General features: G+C 39.9%; 3 protein-coding genes across 3 annotated transcripts; 1 reads left to right on the plus strand and 2 right to left on the minus strand.

The window, feature by feature from the left end:
• The first annotated feature begins 1,111 nt into the window (after positions 1-1,111).
• Positions 1,112-2,053, plus strand: LOC102217697 (olfactory receptor 1F12-like). The gene has a single exon (XM_005808258.3). It carries the CDS (start codon positions 1,115-1,117, stop codon positions 2,051-2,053), a length of 939 nt encoding a protein of 312 aa, XP_005808315.3. The 5' UTR covers positions 1,112-1,114.
• Positions 2,054-4,960: 2,907 nt separating this feature from the next.
• On the minus strand, positions 4,961-5,959 carry LOC102217444 (olfactory receptor 11A1-like). The gene has a single exon (XM_005808257.2). It carries the CDS (start codon positions 5,930-5,932, stop codon positions 4,961-4,963), a length of 972 nt encoding a protein of 323 aa, XP_005808314.2. The 5' UTR covers positions 5,933-5,959.
• A 1,489-nt stretch (positions 5,960-7,448) lies between these two features.
• LOC102217186 (olfactory receptor 52N4-like) lies at positions 7,449-16,050 on the minus strand. Its single transcript, XM_005808256.2, has 2 exons — positions 15,930-16,050; positions 7,449-8,324 (listed from the first exon to the last, which is right to left on the minus strand). The coding sequence occupies exons 1-2, from the start codon at positions 15,990-15,992 to the stop codon at positions 7,758-7,760; spliced, it is 630 nt and encodes a 209-aa protein (XP_005808313.2). The 5' UTR covers positions 15,993-16,050; the 3' UTR covers positions 7,449-7,757.
• Positions 16,051-18,703: the final 2,653 nt, after the last annotated feature.

Raw genomic sequence — 18,703 nt, forward strand, 5'->3', positions numbered from 1 at the left:
TCCCACAGGATCTTAGCTCTGGCGTTCTCCGCCACCTTTGGGGGTGTTTCCCACTTTGATCTCGGGGTTTCCAGTCCATATTCTGCACAGATGTTTGTGTACACTATGCCTGCACTATATATATAGTGCTATAGTGCTATAGCCACACGATATATATATATATATATATATATATATATATATATATATATATATATATATATATATATATATATATATATATATATATATATATATACATAGTTAACATACAGCTTCAGTTATTCCAGCTGGAAACTGGAAATCAAGTTAACCTCTGACCTGACCGTCCAAAGCCATATAAAGCCAGTTCCAAAGTGGGCCTTCTAGCAGCTGCAGAACATTTCCAGGACCACAGGACTAAAGTCTCAGATCAGAGAAACTCATCCAGGTGTTTCTCTTTAGTGGCTTTGATTCCTGCAGCAGCGTCTTCACAGGTCTGACTGACAAACCAACAGTCCAGAACCTGCAGCTGGTCCAGAATGCTGCTGCTGGAGTTCTGACTAGAACCAGGGAGATGTACTCTAAATCTAGACTAAAACTCCACCTGTTTAGAGATGCTTTTGAACCATAATAAATTAAAGGCTGACCAACATTTTAATGTGAAATAATGGCAAAATGTAATTTAGTGGTTTTCTCGGTTGTTGACTGTTTGGTGTCTTCTATGACTGTATTTTGTGTTTTTATGATGTGAAGCACTTTAAACTGCCTTGAACTGCCTTCTTGCTGAAATGTTCTATATAAATAAACTTGCTTGATTGATGCAACTTTTGATTTGTCTGCAAACTGAAGTTGAGTTTTTTTTTATGAAACTCGTCTTGATGTCAAAACTAATTAGACAGAGAAACGGTCCTTTGACAGCTATGTCTGCCTGGGGATGAAGGAGGAACCAGAGGATAAAAGCAGAAGCAGAGGAAACTCAGTTCAGAGGAACTCAGTGGGTCCTCCACTCAGTGACCTGAACTGCCATCCCTGAATCTGCTTATTTTGTTTCTCCAGCTGAAGTCTGATTTAATTTCCATTTACTACAGGCTGTGATGAGAATTTATCACTGTTTCACCTAAACACTCTGTGACTTTCCTTTCAGCTCCAACAAATGCAGATGATGTTAAACTCAACTCTTGCTCCATATTTGATTTTGGGGGCTTACTTTGATACCAAGCAGTTAAAGTACTTATTGTTCCTGATTGTCTTGTGTATGTATATTTTAATAGTTGGTTCTAATGTTCTACTCAGTGCGGTTATTGGGTTTAGCAGGAGCTTACATGAACCTATGTATGTCTTTCTGTGTGCCCTGTGTGCCAATCAGCTGTTCGGCAGTACCAGCCTCTTCCCGTTCTTGTTGCTTCAGATCCTCTCTGATGTTCACACCATTTCTGTCCCATTCTGTTTCCTTCAGGTTTACTGTCTTCACACCTATCTGAGCGTAGAGTTTTTTAACCTGACTATCATGTCTTACGACAGATACCTGGCCATCTGTCATCCTCTGCAGTATCACTCGCTGATGACGGTGAGGAAAGTCGCAGCTCTCATTGTTGCTGAATGTGTAACTGCCTGTATCGGAGTCAGCATTTTCACCTCCATGAGTTTCTCTCTGCAACGCTGTAGAAACGTAATCGATAAAGTCTTCTGCAATAATTACTCCATTGTTCAGCTGACCTGCTCAGACACAACAGGCAATAATATTTATGGACTTGTGAGCACTGTTGTTGGAGTGGTTTGTCCAGTGAGTTTTATTTTCTACACATACATGAAGATCCTTAAAGTGTGCTACTACGGAACCAAACAAACCCAGCAGAAAGCTGTCAGTACCTGCACACCTCACCTGGCCTCCATCATTAACTTCTTCTTTGGTGTTTGTTTTGATATTTTACAAAGCAGGTTTAATACAAACCATGTTCCAAATATTGTAAAAATATTCTTGTCCCTGTACTTTCTGACGTGTCAGCCGCTGTTTAACCCTGTGATGTACGGACTGAACCTGTCCAAAATACAACAAACCTGGAAGAGACTTTTTTCTGTCCAAAGGAGGTAATCTGATCAGTTTGCTCACGTTGGTTGAAGAAACTCTGTCTGAAATAAACAGAAGGTTTTCCAACACAAAGATTGTTTGTTATTGTTACATAACATCAAACAGTAACTGTTAGTTATTATTAGTACATTTTCTTTATTATAACGTCTGCTTATATTAGTTTATTCTAATCTTGTTGAAGCTAATTTAAGCAAATTCTGCAACTCATTTTATGTGGGAGATTCACCAATAGGTGGCGTTGTGGTAAAAGAAAATAAAAATAAAAGAGCATTTTAGCTCATGAGTTGAAACCAGGGATCCTACTGACTGGAGCAAAGTTCTTTAGAAAGATTTTCCAGCAGATGAACTAATTTAAAATATTATATTCTCACAGTAGTTTTCATCCTGACAGAACCAGAGTCCCTGGGTCGGGCTTTGGGACAGAATGATCATTCACATTTTCTCCAACCACAAAGTTTTCTATTGGACTGAAATCGGAGCCTTTTTAGTGTCAGTTCCTAAACAAAACCCTGCTGACATCCCTGTATTTTACTGCTGTTTTCAATGTTTTCAGGTCTGTAAGCTTCTGCAAAACTAACTGTGATCATTATGACCAAATGCTACAGTTTAGCTTCATCAGACAGAGGACAGCTCTTTAATACCGCAGGGTGTTTGACTTTTTAGGCGACTTTAAGAGTGATGAATTCTTCCTCTCTGAATGGCCTTTCAGTCCTTGTTGGTTAAGGAATCATTTTTATTTAACCAGAAAAGATAAATTATGAAAAGTAATAATAATAATAACTGTGGCCTGGGAGAAAGACAGAACCTCTTGACAGAGAGGAGAAACAGTTGATCCATCCATTCATCCATTTTCTGTTCACCCTTTGTCCCCAATGGGGTCGGCAGGGTTGCTGCTGCCTCTCCAGCTACGTTCCAGGCGGGAGGCGGGGTTCACCCTGGACAGGTCGCCAGTCTGTCGCAGGGCAACACAAAGACATACAGGACAAACAACCATTCACACACACACACCTAGGGAGAATTTAGATAGACCAATTAACCTAACAGTCATGTTTTTGGACTGTGGGAGGAAGCCGGAGTACCCAGAGAGAACCCACGCATGCACAGGGAGAACATGCAAACTCCATGCAGAAAGACCCCGGCCGGGAATCGAACCCATGAGCTGCAAGGCAACAGTGTTACCAACTGCGCCACTGTGCAGCCCCAGTTGAAACAGTTGATTAAAGACAAAAAAAAAGACAAAAAAAAAAAGAATTAAAGCTCCAGTACCTAACCTTAATAAAAAAAATATGTTTTGACATGTTTGTTAAAATTATCATTATGTTGTGAGAACATAATAAATAATCTGTGCTCCAGTGCTCCCAGTGCTAACTGCATAAAAACACCGCTAAGTCAGAAACAACCAATCAGAGCCAGGGGGAGGGTCTTAGCGCTGCTCTTTGCTATTCTACAGCTGCAAACACAGCCTGCTACAAATGCTAATGCTAGTTAGTATGGCTGCCGATGGCGAATTAAGGGTTTTCCTGAAACAGTAAGTTGTTTCTCTCATAAATACATTTAGCAGTGAGTAAATGAGGTTGATTGACAGCACTAAGCCGCTCCTCCTGGCTCTGATTGGTTGTTTTTGATGGTAAACACACAGGCAGACTACGTTAATTTTCGTTAATTTTCCGTCTGCCTTAAAGTCTCAGTGGTTCATCTTGATGGCGAAATCCTAACAGCCACATTTGTGGTCAGTCCCACAGGACAGAGTTTCCGACCTATCCGGGCTGTTTTCTCAGCGAACAGAACCACTAGCGGTTCTGGTCACACAGCATCCAAGTCCGAGTGTTGATAGAACAGCACATCGCCTCACAGAGGCCTGGCAGCATAACTGCTCCTAGAACAGCTGATGATATTTTCCTAATTTCTCGATATGCCAGCCAACTGCCAAATCCAAAAAGCAAAAATTCTGTTATCAAAAATGTAATTATGTTCACGTTTCCTCTGCTGACGGCGTGGACAGACACACGGCCTTCCATCACGTTTCCAGCTACATGTTTCCTGTCAGGGACAGAGGACTTTACAGTTTGATCAATTGCACAGAGACCAGGTGACCAATTACATTGGTCCATGTAATTACATGGATCTTGCAATTACAATCACAAGATCCATGAATTGTAATTTAGAGGCTCAAAAAGAAATCACAGGGCAGAGAGCAAATGGAAGGAAAGGAGGAGAAAAAGGTTCATCTTCTCTCCAGAGTCCAGAGGACATTCAGTTATTCGGCCGTTCATTCACATGTTGATGAGCTACATTGTAGCCACAGCTGCCCTTTGACCCCCAGCTGCAACCCAACAAGTACAGGATAAACTTCTGATACTGGCGTCACCTTCGCTATAATTAATTTAGTGACTTAATTTTGGTGATTTTCTCCAAGTCCTGGAGGTTGAAATGTTATAACTCCAGTCAGGATTCTGATGCTGACATTCTAACACATTAATGATGCTTTCTAGTCAAATTAAAAGTTCACTTTAAACCTAAATATAGCTGCAAACATTTTTACTGCAGTTTTTCTTGAAAAAATAGTGGTTTAGTTTGTGTGTTTATAAATAATTTTTTCATTTTTCATGGACAATTTGACATTAAATTGATTAATTTAAGTTGAATATATTCTGCACTGAAAGTCAAACACCTGCAGGTTTTATGTTCATTATTTCTCAGGATAGGACACAGTTAGAAACTATTTACCATACAGGACTGTACATTTATTTCAAAAGGTCAAAGGTTAACCTCAGTATTTCTTTGTAAATAATTGCAATAGGAATTATGATTCTTTTTATTGTGTAAATAAATAATTTAAATCCCTTTTGGAGTCAAATAGTGAATTTTATTAAGTATTAATTTTACCAGAAACCAAAATAAAAACCTTCTTCATGGTGAACATTTCCTCACAGAGTTCAGAACCAGCTTTTTACACATGCTGCGTATTTTGGACATATTCAGGCCGTACAGAACCGGGTTAAAAACCGGCTGACACGTCAGAAAATACAGAGATAAAAGTATTCTGATAAAACTGGGAACAGTATTCATGTTAAATCTGCTCTGCAATATTTCAAAGGAAACACCGAAGGAGAAGTTGATTATAGAAGCAAGGTGGGGGGTGCAGGTACTGACGGCTTTCTGCCGGGTCTGTTTGGACCCAGAGAAACACACCTGAAGGATCCTCATGTAGGTGTAGACGATAACAGAAACAGGAACACAGACTGTGAGGAAAGACATGATTAGTTCATAGATGTTATTGGCTGTGGGGTCGTTACAGGCCAGCTTGATGATGGAGTGATTGTCACAGTAAACCTTATTGATGACGTTCCCACAGAGCTGCAGAGAGGAGCTCAGAAAGGCCGTTCCCCCGACCGCTAGACAGGGAGGCAGCCATATGATGAACAGCAGGAAAACTATCCTCTGTGAAGTCATCAGGGAGTTATACTGCAGAGGACAGCAGATCGCTACGTATCGGTCATAAGACATGACGGCTAAGTTAGTAAACTCTACACTTGCATACGTATAAATACAGAAAATCTGCAGGAAACAAAGAGGAGCAGGAATGATGTGAACATCAGAGAGGATCTGAACCAGCAGGAAGGGAAACAAACCCAAACTGCCGTACAGTTCATTCACAAACAGGCTGCAGAGGAACAGGAACATGGGTTCATGTAAGGTCCGGTTCACACAGATCAACATGATCAGCAGGACGTTACAGCTGATAATCAGAACATACAGAGACAGGATGACAAAGAAACAGAAATATTTCAGGGAACCAGAGTCCACATAGGCAGTCAGAGTCAAATACAAAACCTGAGAGGAGTTTAATTTCATCCTAATTTTAGTTTGTAAAACAACCATAGAGGTGAGTTATTGGAGAAACTAATCAGAAAAACTAACTCATGTTTATAAAAATTAACAGAGTGAAACAAATTAAATCATTTCCACCAAATAAAGAAGGAATCCAGAGTTTTAACGGTGGAAACGCCTCCCAGCTGGAGCCAGCAGCCGTTGGATCAGAGTCACAGCAAACTGAGCTCAGATCAGCTTCAGCTTCACTTAAAGAGCCAGAGCGACGCCCAGCATCACGCCTCCAGCATCAGCACAACGATGGCAGAACAACAACCACTGCCTGGCTGCTTCCTGCACAGGGGAAAGTTTGGTGGAAGGATGACTACACTGTAGGTTTGTTATTCACAATTTTCTTTTTTTTTTTACAAACCCAAATAAAATTGAAGTTTTTATCTTTGGACCTACAGAGGAACGATCTAGAATCAGCACTCAGCTTCAGTTATTGCAGTGGGAAACTAGAGCTCAGGCTGACCTCTGACCTGAACCTTCAGAGCCACAGAAAGACGGTTACAAAGTCGGCCTTCTATCATCTGGAGAACATTTATAATGGGCCATCAAGATCTACAGAGACTCATCCATGCATTTATCTTTACTCTAATTGATTACTGCAATAGTGACTTCTTAGATAGAAAGTTTTTCTAGCAAACTTTTGACTTTTCACACTCAGAAATTATCATGTTTTGTTATAGAAATTTTCTGAAATAGGATTTTTTTTTTGGGGGGGGGGGGGGGGGGGGGAGTTTCCTCTGTTTCTATCTGCAATGGCCCAAATACACTATTGTTCAAATGTCACTTCATGTACAAAAGTCTGGTGATTTGGATATTTCCTCTTTATTAATTTTATGCTTTTTTATGTTAGTCCCCTTATGTTGTTTGGCTTGTTTTTATTGTTATTCATTGCTACAAATTAATATAAATAAATGACAAAAAGAAGCTCTAAGGTTGAACGTTTGGTGTCTCATATTTTTTCTAGCTCGTTGTGTAATAATTATATAAAACTGCAACAAATTAAAACTGCTGAACATGATGTGATCATTATGTTTGGGAAATATTTACTCATTACTAAAAATTTTAAACTGATACTGTCCACAGCTCATCTTTCTTTCCTATTTTTCAAAACAAAAATCTTACTGTTCCAAACATTTTTATGACTTTCCAGCTCATTAAATTTATTTTAACCTTAAACATGCTTGAATTTTTTTTTTATTGCTTCCACAAATAATAAACCTCGAGTTTGACGCATATGTTTTTAGATGAAATGAATACATTTTATTTGGTCGTCTGTTCTGACTTTTACATTCATGTTTCCCAAACACTCGACAAAATAAAACAGCTTGGAAAATGTTTTCCTTCTTCCATTAAGGCAGATGTGTAAAACTTGAGGTCCGCGGGCCAAACCCGGCCCGCCACGGCCGTTTCTGTGGCCCTGCAGGCTCCAGACTGACACAGAAAGAGAACTTCAAGATAACAGTTGTGTGTTTAAATTGTATTTTATTAGTCAAATTTTTTTTTTTTGTTTGTATGAATTACTTTGATGCTAAATGTAAAATTTGTTAAGGTCCCATTTTAACAGTTTTATCAGTATTTTTTACCACAGTTGCCCCATGAGGACCTTCATGGTTTATGATGAAAATGAAATGAAAATAAGTTTTACTTCCTGTTTTAAAACATCCGCAAAGCAAAAAAACATCAATAGAGAGAAAAATGTCGGTAACAACATGTTAAAAATGATTCCTCATCTACAAACTGAAAATGATTCAATAATGAAAAACATCAAACCTGAGGCTGGAAACAACGAAAAGAAGAAGAAGAGCTTGAGTCAAGCTGAAGGTTCTCAGGCATGAAAAGCTGCTGCAGAAGCTGAGTTTTCCCCACATAACAAACGTTTACACGCATCTCGGATAGCGGCCATTTTCAGGCCGTACAGCGCCGGGTTGAAGAGCGGCTGGCAGGTCAGGAAGTAAAGCGACGAAACGATGGCCAGCACCGGAGGCACCCTGCTGAGGTCAAACCTGCTCTGCAGGATCTGGAAACAGCAGCCGAAAGAAAAGTTCAGGATGGAGGCCAGGTGAGGCGTGCAGGTGCTGACGGCTTTCTGTCGTGTCTGTTTGGTAGCACAGAAACACACCTCCAGAATCTTTCCGTAGGTGTAGAGGATCAAAACGAGCGGAGCGACGATGGAGACGACGGTCAGAACCAGACCGTAAACGTTGTTAATGCTGGTGTTAGAGCAGCTCAGCTTAACGATGGAGAAATTCCCACAGAAAACTTTATCGATGACGTTCCCACAGAGCTGCAGCGGGGCGCTGAGCGACACCAGAACCACAGTGGCCAGAACAGGCAACGCCCAGGTCAGGGCAATGAGCAACGCAACCTTTCTATCCGTCATGGTGGAGCTGTACTGCAGAGGAAAACAGATGGCCACATAGCGGTCATAAGACATGACGGCCAAGTTCAAAACTTCAACTGCTGCATAACTGTAAACGCAGAAGATCTGCAGGAAGCAGAGCGGAGCAGAAACGGAGTGAACGTCAGAGAGGATCTGGACCAGCAGGAAGGGAAACAAACCCAAACTGCCGTACAGTTCGTTCACAAACAGGCTGCAGAGGAACAGGAACATGGGTTCATGTAAGGTCCGGTTCAAACAGATCACCACGATCAGCAGGACGTTACAGCTGATAATCAGAACATAGAAACACATAACCATCATAAAGTACAAGTATTTCAAACTCCCAATGTCAAAGTAGGCAGTCAGAGTGAAATATATGACCTGTGAAGAGTTAGTCATGATGAGCAGAGAGGAGCTGAGTTACACCATGAAGCTTTTATATCCTCTAAAGTCAGCAGAGACCAACGAGAGAGAGAATCCTTCCCAAACAAACCGAAGCATGTTTCCCACCTGACAGTCCGGTACACTGGGTTCCATTAGGGACCAAAACAGCAACATTTCTTCCATTTTCAGGGTATAATAGGTTTACTAAACCTCATCTACTTGCAGGGTTTACATGTTGTCTGTCACTCTGTCATTTATCATTCCTACTGGAAACAGAAAATGCTGCCAAACTAATTATTTAGCAACGTTTTCTCCTCCTTTTGGTCCAGTAGACCCGGTTCTACTGGAACCAGAAATTCATCATCTGCTCCACCTCCAGCTGCTGTGGTTCTCTGAGTCAAACCAACCTGTTCCCCTCCTGGCCTGTGGGGGCGCTGCACCAAGAACCACTGAAGGAAACGACACAAAAACCTCTGAAGACACTGAGAGCAACTTCCTTCTTCACCAGATGGAAACAAGATGGAGGCGTCAGATTTTAGCAGCAGGAGCCATTTCTCCTCACTGTGCTCTAGTCCACTTCCTGCTTTTGGAGCGGTCTCTGGTCTGTTTGGCGTTCACATTCAAACCGAACCAGAGTTCACTTGAACTGAACCCAGACCTAGGTTTGGAGGACCAGAGGTTCGATTAGCGTTCACACCTCGCCAACCAAACGGGCTTTCTAAGCAAAGCGGATTAAACAAAGCTGGTGGGATTGATGCCGCCTTGGTCTGTTTCTAATTGTTCTATCATGAACTGTAACCTGCAAACGGAGGCCTGTAGAGTCTGAGATTAATCTCTCTGGTCTTTTACTCATTTCTCTGGTGCACCACACTGAGGGTGGTGTCTCTATCCTCCTGGTTCTAGTCAGAACTCCAGCAGCAGCAGGTTCTCCAGCAGCAGAACCTGCTGAACCTGCTGGTCCAGCAGGTTCTGGACCAGCAGGTTCTGGACCGTTGGTTTGTCAGTCAGACCTGTGAAGACGAGAATCAAAGCCACTAAAGAGAAACGCCTGGATGAGTTTCTCTGATCTGAGGCTTTAGTCTCTGGTCATGGAAATGTTCTTCATTCATGGCTTCAGTTGTGGGTTTTTTATGTTCGTTTTGTTTTTGGTCGTGTTTTATTTAGGACATTTCAGTGTGAAGTGTTCGTTACAAAATGAAACTTTGTTACTTCATAATGGTCTCAAAATATCATTTATCTCATAAATTACTGGGGCAATTTGTGGTGCAGTAAAATGAGTGGCCCTTCCAGGCCTACATGTACGGAGGAGCCCCAGGACTGAGCCCTGGGGAACCCCACATGACTTCTGTCTGCTCAGATGAGAAATTACCGATTGACACAAAGACACTCGGTTCTTTAGGTCAGACTGGAACCAGTTTGGTCAAATCATTTGTTCCAGATCTGGTTTCCTTCTCTGTTTGGTTTTTGGTCGTTCTGGTTGTCAGTGGCTCCTTCAGTTAATCCTCCTGGTTTCCATTTATTGATGCCTTGTCCTTGTTGTCATTAAATGTTTTGTCCTTCATTTCTAATCAATTTAATCCATTATTGACCATTATTGATTGGATTATTGCTTGGTCTTGGTTTTGACTAATCAAATCCAAATAGAATTTCTTTGACTTTCTTAACTAGAAGCAGAAAATCATCCATGATAATAAAATTTTCCTTTTCTTTCTAAAGTTTCTCCAGTTGGAATTTTCTATAACTTAGGATTTTATATTCATATTACAGAAAGAGCAGAGGCATCATCCAAATCCAGGATCCCTGACGCAACCTGTCAGCTTGCTGAAGTTTCCTGAAGTCTGAAACAAAACTTATTCGTAACAAACAGGCGGCAGTAACCATAGCAACAGCAGAGAGCTCCTGTGCTTCTTGATGCGTGCTAATTGTCCTGTTAGCGTCCAAACGTCCACACAGACTGCGTCCTCTGGGCTCAGTGTTGTTCCAGAGCAGCTCCACTGGGGCTCATTAAAGAGACAGGACACAATAAACATGATGCAATCACACCAGTGACCTCTGTGACCCTGTTTGTGTCTGAATAACAGATCCATCCAAAACATTTACCTGGTCTCATAAGTTTAAAGTATAAAGTTTGGATTAAATCTCTTTTCTTTGATGCTTAGGCTCAATTTGTTGTTAAACTGTTTGATCCACGTTAACCGATCAAACAGTTAACGTGTTTGATCCGCCTACAAACCTAGTTCTGTTCAGCTGAAGTGAACCCTGGTGTAGTTTGATATGTGAACGCCAAGTGGACCACAGATCGCTCCAAAAGCAGGAAGTGGACTGCAGCGCAGGGCATCCTGGGTAAATACTAGCCAAACAAACGAGCTAGCCTAGCTAGAATGCTGTTACTACTCTTCAAGCAATAAAATAATGTAATTCGGTTCAAAAGGAATTTAATTGTTTATTTATATTTTTCTCTATTTTTATTTTGTACATAAAATAAGTTGAAGTGAAGATAATAAAAATGTGCCATTGTTTTATCCAATTAATCATCAAAATAATTTAAAAACAGGGAATCTTTTAGAAAAGTGGAATTTAAAGCTTGTTTTTAGACATGAATTATTGAAAAACCTTCCCTTCTCTTTAAAATGAAGGATAATATAGTTCTTATAAGTTTATATTTCCTAAGGAAGAATGTGAGGAGAGTGGTGCGGACAGCAGAGAGGATCATCGGGGCCCCCCTTCCCTCCATTCAGGACATTTCATCCCAGCGCTGCGTGTCCTGAGGCCGAAACATCATCAGTGACCCCTCACACCCCCACCATGGACTGTTCTCCCTGCTGCCCTCTGGAAAGAGGTTCTGCAGCATCCGGTGCAGGTCCACCAGGTTCTGAAACAGCTTTTTCCCACTTGCCATCAGACTGCTGAACTCTTAACTGGACTGCACTCAAAATCTGGTCTCCACTTCATACCTTGCACATGTACAGAGCTAAATAACTTCTATTTTACTGTCAGTCCTGCACTTTATATTTTATATTCATATCTATATTCATATTTTATACTGTATTTTATTTTATTCTGGAGTAACCTCACAACATTGAAAGCTCAAAACATTGTCCTGAGCCGAATGCAACAAAATTTGGTTCTGTATTCACCCTGTGCATGCAAAATGACAATAAAGTCAGTCTAAGTCCAAGTCTAATAATTTTCAAACAAATGTTTATGGAAATGTGTATCATTGTGTTTAAATGTAAATGTTTGACCTAAACTAAAATAATAAAAGGTATTTTAAATATTTGTATGTTTTACTGTGACTCATTTGTTCCGGAGCCAAACATCAAACCACAGAGGAGAAAACATTTCAGCATCTCCAACACTGAAGCTTCCCGCTTCAGGATCCAGCTGTTAACGCGGCGCCCTCTGGTGGCTGCTTCAAGCTACTGCAGGGTCTGCTGCATGATGACGTAATCGGTCGGCCATCACGAACCAAACTGGAGCAGCAGAACCAGCCAGAGACCGCTCATTTAAATATTAGAACATGGAGCTAAAAATATATAAATAAATAAAATTAAAAGTCCCTGAAATACGTAAAGTAGCCTTATAAAATAAGTGTCAAAAAATAAATATACATCTACAAATAAATGGAATCTGACAAAATGAGCTTCCCATTAAAATGATTTTTTAAATGTTTATTTTAATTTATGGGGACACTGAGTATTATTCTTTATTCATACCATTTAATTTTTAATGAGATATCTCCATATTATGTGGTTTATCAGAATTTCTCAATAACTTAAAAAAACAACTGGATTGTCCAATTTATATCTTTATTCTGATATTCAAAACTATTTCAAATGCTCATCCATTCTTGCATTTCAGACTGAAAAATTGTCCAAAAAAAAAAAGATCAAAGCAACTACTAAGATTAAAAAATATATGTAAGGTTAAAATCAGGAAGCTTGAACTTGGAAAAAACAGTTTTCCATTTGATTGTTGGAAGAAACAGATTTTATCTTCAGAGAAACTAAGTAGGCTGAATAAAACTGAAACACGGCGTCTGATCAGAACATTTTATTCAATAAAACCCAAAAGATTCAGTTAAACAATACAGTTAAAGATGGTCTCTGATTGGCTGCAAGACATTTGAATTTTTTATTTACTTTTATCTTTCATATTCCTATACATTCACCCTCAGAGTTCAGAACCGACAACAGCAAATATTCTGGTTCTGGTTCGTTCTACAGGAACAACATTAGGAATGACTAAACCAGTGGTCTAACTGGTTTAGACTGGAAAATTTTAGCTACCAGCAGGCCACATAATTTATTGCATAAAAGAAAAATTGACTATTTTATTAAGTTTAAGCCAGTGAACAAAAAATCATTTTTAACATTTCCACACACATAAAGAAAAAAACATAGAATGTAGAAAAAAGGACAAAACTAGAACAAAAATAAACTTAAACTTCTGTCAAAGTTTAGACCAACATATAATTAAAAAGCAAAAAGTTTTTTGGTCATCAATTGTTTTGGGGGTTTTTGGCCAGTTTTTTACCATTTTTAACTTGAGGTGAGGGACCGAATAAAATCCTTCTGAAGGGCCACAGATGGCCCCCGGGCCACACTTTGGACACCCCTGAGGTCCAGATGTTTATTCCGGGTTCCCGCTGCTCTCCCACTCAGCGCTGTATTTTCTTTAGGTTTTGATTTTCTCATCCAACGCTACAAAAATCAAAACCTAAAAAAACCACAGAGCTGCAGCTCAGCGGCGCCGTCTGCTGGCCGGAGGAATTCCCCAGAAACGCCACAAACAAGCCTGGACCAAACCCGCTCCTCTTCACGCCGTCAGTCGGAGTTCGTCGTCATGGCGACCCGGCAGCGGCTGCCAGACGACGGGTGGAGGTGAACCTGCATGAGACGCCTCAGCCTCCTTCGGTTTTCCTCTCAGCAGGAAACAGGAAGTGAAATCCTTCCAGCTTTGGTCCTCCATTTATTCTCATTTCATCAACAGGAATAAAAACAGAACCAGAAACGTTTAAACCCGAAACAATGAGGGACCAAACGGACGCCTCGCTGCAGACTGAGGTGACATCACTCTCCCTCCTCTGCCTCCCTGCTGTTGCCTAGCAACAGGCTCCCTGCGCAGGAGCGACGGCGGCGGCTGTAAAGCTGCGTCAGCGTCTGATGCCTGAGCAGGCGTCCATCGCCAGTTGGTTCTGGACCGCAGCAGCAGAACTGAGTCTGTTCGGGTCCGGTTTCCACCAGAACCGGCTCTGGAGGCTTCCCTGGAGCACAGTACCGCCCCCTGGAGGCTGCAGATGGAGAGTTCCCTGATCTGATCAAGTCTCTACGTGAAATATGAGTTTGATATTTCCAAACAGACCCTGAAGGTAGCAGTAGACGGACCGGTTCCAGTTTTTTAAATGGGGGCCAGGGGGGTTCTGATCCGGTCCTGGGGGCCCCGGTCTCCTGCACGGTTTAGGTGCACCCCTGCTCCAGCACAGCTGTTATTTCAGCATCTTGTTCAAGCTTTTTACTTTGATGTTTTGCTTTTCTGATAATCTTTCTTATAATAGTTTGATGTTGCCGGCACCAAATCTGCTCAAAGTTTCCAGATTTGTCGTTTCCTGTCAGTTCTGATGTCAAAATCCAGTCATACAATCGATCCAGTTCAACGAGCAAAAATGTACACAGAAAACACAGATTATAAGAAAAAAATGTATAAAATGTGCAACTGTAATAAAAACTTTTCTAGTAAATTACAGATTTAGTTAAAAAAATCTTCAAGAATATTTAGCAGTAGGTACTTTTGTCCTTGTTATTTAGATTTATTTTTGCATTCATTGACACGTTCATTATTTTATTTCTGCTGCAGGACGACATGTTTTAAAGTCTGTTTCTGGGAGATTTGAACTGGATCTTCATGTTTCAATCAGATTATTAAAAATATATAAAAACTGGATGAAACCAGTTTACATCTACAAACTGTCCACATTCTTTAAAACCTCCATCTTTTCACATTCTCCTGCTCCATTGATCATGTCTGATCTAAATATCACCTTTATGGACCAAATCCAAATCATAGAATTTCAACTTTGAATCTCAAATTAGATTTTTTTATTGTGACTTTTTCCCCCGTAAAATACATGGTCGGTTTTATCTTCATTCCCTACAACCTTCTGAATAAATACCCCATATCCCATCATACAGAAATATGTCAATACGATCATGTTTTTAATGATTATTTGCTTTTTAAATTAAAAATTATGGGAAGTTAGGAATCACAATACTTTCTGTTGTCAGTAATGTTCACTTTCAGGGATTCAATGTTTCTTATTTTGTATTTTTTATTTAATATTTAAAATACAAAACACATGGGTGTAAACCAGATACATTGTGATTACGCATTAAAGCAAACATGCCAATTTTCAACACCTGATAATACCGTAGACAGACATAAAACTTATTTTAAAAATATTAATAAATAAAATTGTGGTTATTTAAATATCAAAAGCATTATCAAAACTGATAGTTCATCATGATTATTCACAGATTGATTCAGTTATAATTTATTGTTGTTTTTTGTACGTTTGGCTTTCCATATAGAAGTAAGGAGTAGCAGCAATTTGATTTGAGAACGGATTTGGTTTAATATATTTGAACATTTGAATAAAATGAGGATCACAGAACATCTTCAGATGGAAGAAGCCTTGAAGAAACAGCGTTCAGAAAAACATTCAGCCTCCTGGAATCTGATCGCGCCGGAAAACTGCATATTTGTTCCCTGCGGACGTTTCCTCGGGCGGTAACGGGAGCCGAAGCGGTCATTTCGGCTCACATTGAGACGCCGAGCCGCTGTTTGGTTCGGGTTTCCCTTCACGACTGAATCAGCGGCTGGAGTCACCGCCCAGTCACGTAGCTGACGCTCCTTTTAAACACAACGCTAACCACAATGCAGTACGTTAAAATTCACAAAATAATGGAAATTATTTGAGTTAGCTATTCTCTCTGAATGCCGAACCAGAGGGAGGGTTCTCCAGATTAAAACTGGACCGTGTTTTAATTCACAGCAGTCAGACCCGGTTTGATGAACTACGCTACACTAAAATCTGGCATTTTTAAACCCAGTTCAGGCTAGCCGTTAGCGGCTAGCTGCTAACGTTACCGCAGCTGTCTGGCGGTCAGTCCGCCACTGCAGCGCAGACAGACGCACGAACGGACTGTCGGTGTCCCCTTCCCTCCGTCTCCTCACCTCCTCCGGTGGCAGCAACGATGTTCCCCGACCCCGTCCTCCATTTCCCGCTGGGCCCGTCATCACTTTATCGGAGTGATTGACCGTCAAACTCGGACTCTGCGTCTCCGCCGTTTCGGGGGTAAGATGTCGGCGGCAGAAGCGGCGCGTCAGCTGATGGAGACCGGTGTTATGCCCAAAAATGCATGCCTGCCGAGAATTGCATCCCCTGTCGCGGGAGCGCGCATCTTTCTAAACTCTCGCATTTTAATGAGGAAACGGACTGAAATATGACCGAAGACGAAACTTTTAAAGATATTCGTAACAATATCACGTTTCTTAAACATGTCAGCCTTAAAACGATGGGTTTTATATCGCAGATTAATTGAAATAAATACGGTTTTTACACATTTATTGAGACAAATGAGTCGAACGTTTTTCAGTCCGTGTCTGAAGAAAATGCTCTCCGCATTTGGTTTGAAATTTCCCGATTTTTCTTTTAACATCATATTAGCTTAAAGTATTACAAAACAGAGGCCCATTATGTAGAACATTTTATATCATGCTTAACTGTCTAGCATATTAATGTAGAGGGGATGCATTTTAATGACTGAGCCTGCCAATATTTGTATCCCCTGTCTATTGTTGATATGAAACGTAAAGCAGTTGCACAGAGAATAAGTGTCATTACGTAGAAAAGGTGAAGTCCCTCTTAACTCTTTATTTTTTCAAGTTAGCAGAGGGATGCATTTTCTGGCATAGCAAATTATTACCTTGCCAATATATGTAGGCCTTATATATTTTCCACAAATATAATTCTACTGATACAAAATGTATACCAGCAGTTCATAAAACAAGTGTGATTGTATAGAAAAAGTAATTTCACTCTTGACTCTTTATTTCTCCATGTAAGCAGGGGATGCATGTACAGCAAAGCCTATTATTAGCCTGCCAAAATATGCATGGCCTCTCCATGTTCTTCAAATATTATCCTATCGATATAAAACCCATACCAGTAATTCATAGAACATCTCTGATTATGTAGAAAAGGTGAAATCCCTCTTTAATTCTTTATTTATCCAAGTTAGCAGGGGATGCATTTTTTGGCAATATGGATGTCGAGCCTGCCAAAATATGCATGCCCTATCTATTTTTCTCAAATTTTATCCTATTGCTATGAAACTTATACCAGCAGTTCATACAACTACTCTGATTATGTAGAAAAAGTTATTTCACTATAAACTCTTTATTTATCCAAGTTAGCAGGGGATGCATTTTTTGGCAATATGGATGTCGAGCCTGCCAAAATATGCATGCCCTATCTATTTTTCTCAAATATAATCCTATTGATATGAAACTTATACCAGTAGCTCATAGAACATGTGTGATTATGTAGAAAAAGTTATTCCACTTTTAACACTTTATTTCTCCATTTTAGAAGGGGATGCATTTTACAGCAAAGCCTATTATTAGCCTGCCAAAATATGCATGCCCTACCTATTTTCCTCAAATGTTATCCTATTGCTATGAAATTCATACCAGCTGTTCATACAACTACTCTGATTATGTAGAAAAAGTTATTTCACTCTAAACTCTTTATTTATCCAAGTTAGCAGGGGATGCATTTTTTGGCAATATGGATGTCGAGCCTGCCAAAATATGCATGCCCTACCTATTTTCCTCAAATGTTATCCTATTGCTATGAAATTCATACCAGCTGTTCATACAACTACTCTGATTATGTAGAAAAAGTTATTTCACTCTAAACTCTTTATTTATCCAAGTTAGCAGGGGATGCATTTTTTGGCAATATGGATGTCGAGCCTGCCAAAATATGCATGCCCTACCTATTTTCCTCAAATGTTATCCTATTGCTATGAAATTCATACCAGCTGTTCATACAACTACTCTGATTATGTAGAAAAAGTTATTTCACTCTAAACTCTTTATTTATCCAAGTTAGCAGGGGATGCATTTTTTGGCAATATGGATGTCGAGCCTGCCAAAATATGCATGCCCTACCTATTTTCCTCAAATTTTATCCTATTGATTTAAAACTTATATCAGCAGTTCATAGAACAAGTGTGATTTTGTAGAAAAAGTTATTTCACTGTAAACTCTTTATTTCTCCATTTTAGCAGGGGATGCATTTTACGGCAGAGCCTATTATTAGCCTGCCAAAATATGCATGCCCCCTCTATTTTTCTCAAATATAATCCTATTGATATGAAACTTATACCAGCAGTTCATAGAACAAGTGTGATTATGTAGAAAAAGTTATTCCACTCTTAACTCTTTATTTCTCCATTTTAGAAGGGGATGCATTTTACGGCAGAGCCTATTATTAGCCTGCCAAAATATGCATGCCCCCTCTATTTTTCTCAAATATAATCCTACTGATATGAAACGTATACCAGTAGGTCATAGAACATGTGTGATTATGTAGAAAAAGCTATTTCACTCTAAACTCTTTATTTCTCCATTTTAGCAGGGGATGCATTTTACGGCAGAGCCTATTATTAGCCTGCCAAAATATGCATGTCCCCTCTATTTTTCCTCAAATGTTATCCTATTGATATGAAACTCATACCAGTAGCTAAGAGGATAAGTGTAATTATGTAGAAAAGGTAAAATCCCTCTTGACTCTTTATTTTTTCAAGCTAGGAGGGGGATGCATTTCTTGGCAATATCGAATTTGAGCCTGCCGATATTTGCATGCCATACCTATTTTCCCCAAATATCATCCTATTGATATAAAACTCATACCAGCAGTTAAGGGAACAAATGTGATTATG

The sequence above is a fragment of the Xiphophorus maculatus genome, chromosome 18 (genome assembly GCF_002775205.1).
Source record: "Xiphophorus maculatus strain JP 163 A chromosome 18, X_maculatus-5.0-male, whole genome shotgun sequence".
Taxonomy (NCBI): domain Eukaryota; kingdom Metazoa; phylum Chordata; class Actinopteri; order Cyprinodontiformes; family Poeciliidae; genus Xiphophorus; species Xiphophorus maculatus.

Coding starts and splice junctions, on each gene's coding strand:
- LOC102217444 (XM_005808257.2), bottom strand. CDS start 5,932: ATGGTTGTTTTACAAACTAAAATTAGGATGAAATTAAACTCCTCTCAG.
- LOC102217697 (XM_005808258.3), top strand. CDS start 1,115: ATGCAGATGATGTTAAACTCAACTCTTGCTCCATATTTGATTTTGGGG.
- LOC102217186 (XM_005808256.2), bottom strand. CDS start 15,992: ATGACGGGCCCAGCGGGAAATGGAGGACGGGGTCGGGGAACATCGTTG. Junction 8,325..15,929: donor CGTTGCTGCCACCGGAGGAG/GTGAGGAGACGG, acceptor TTTCCTCTGCAG/TACAGCTCCACCATGACGGA.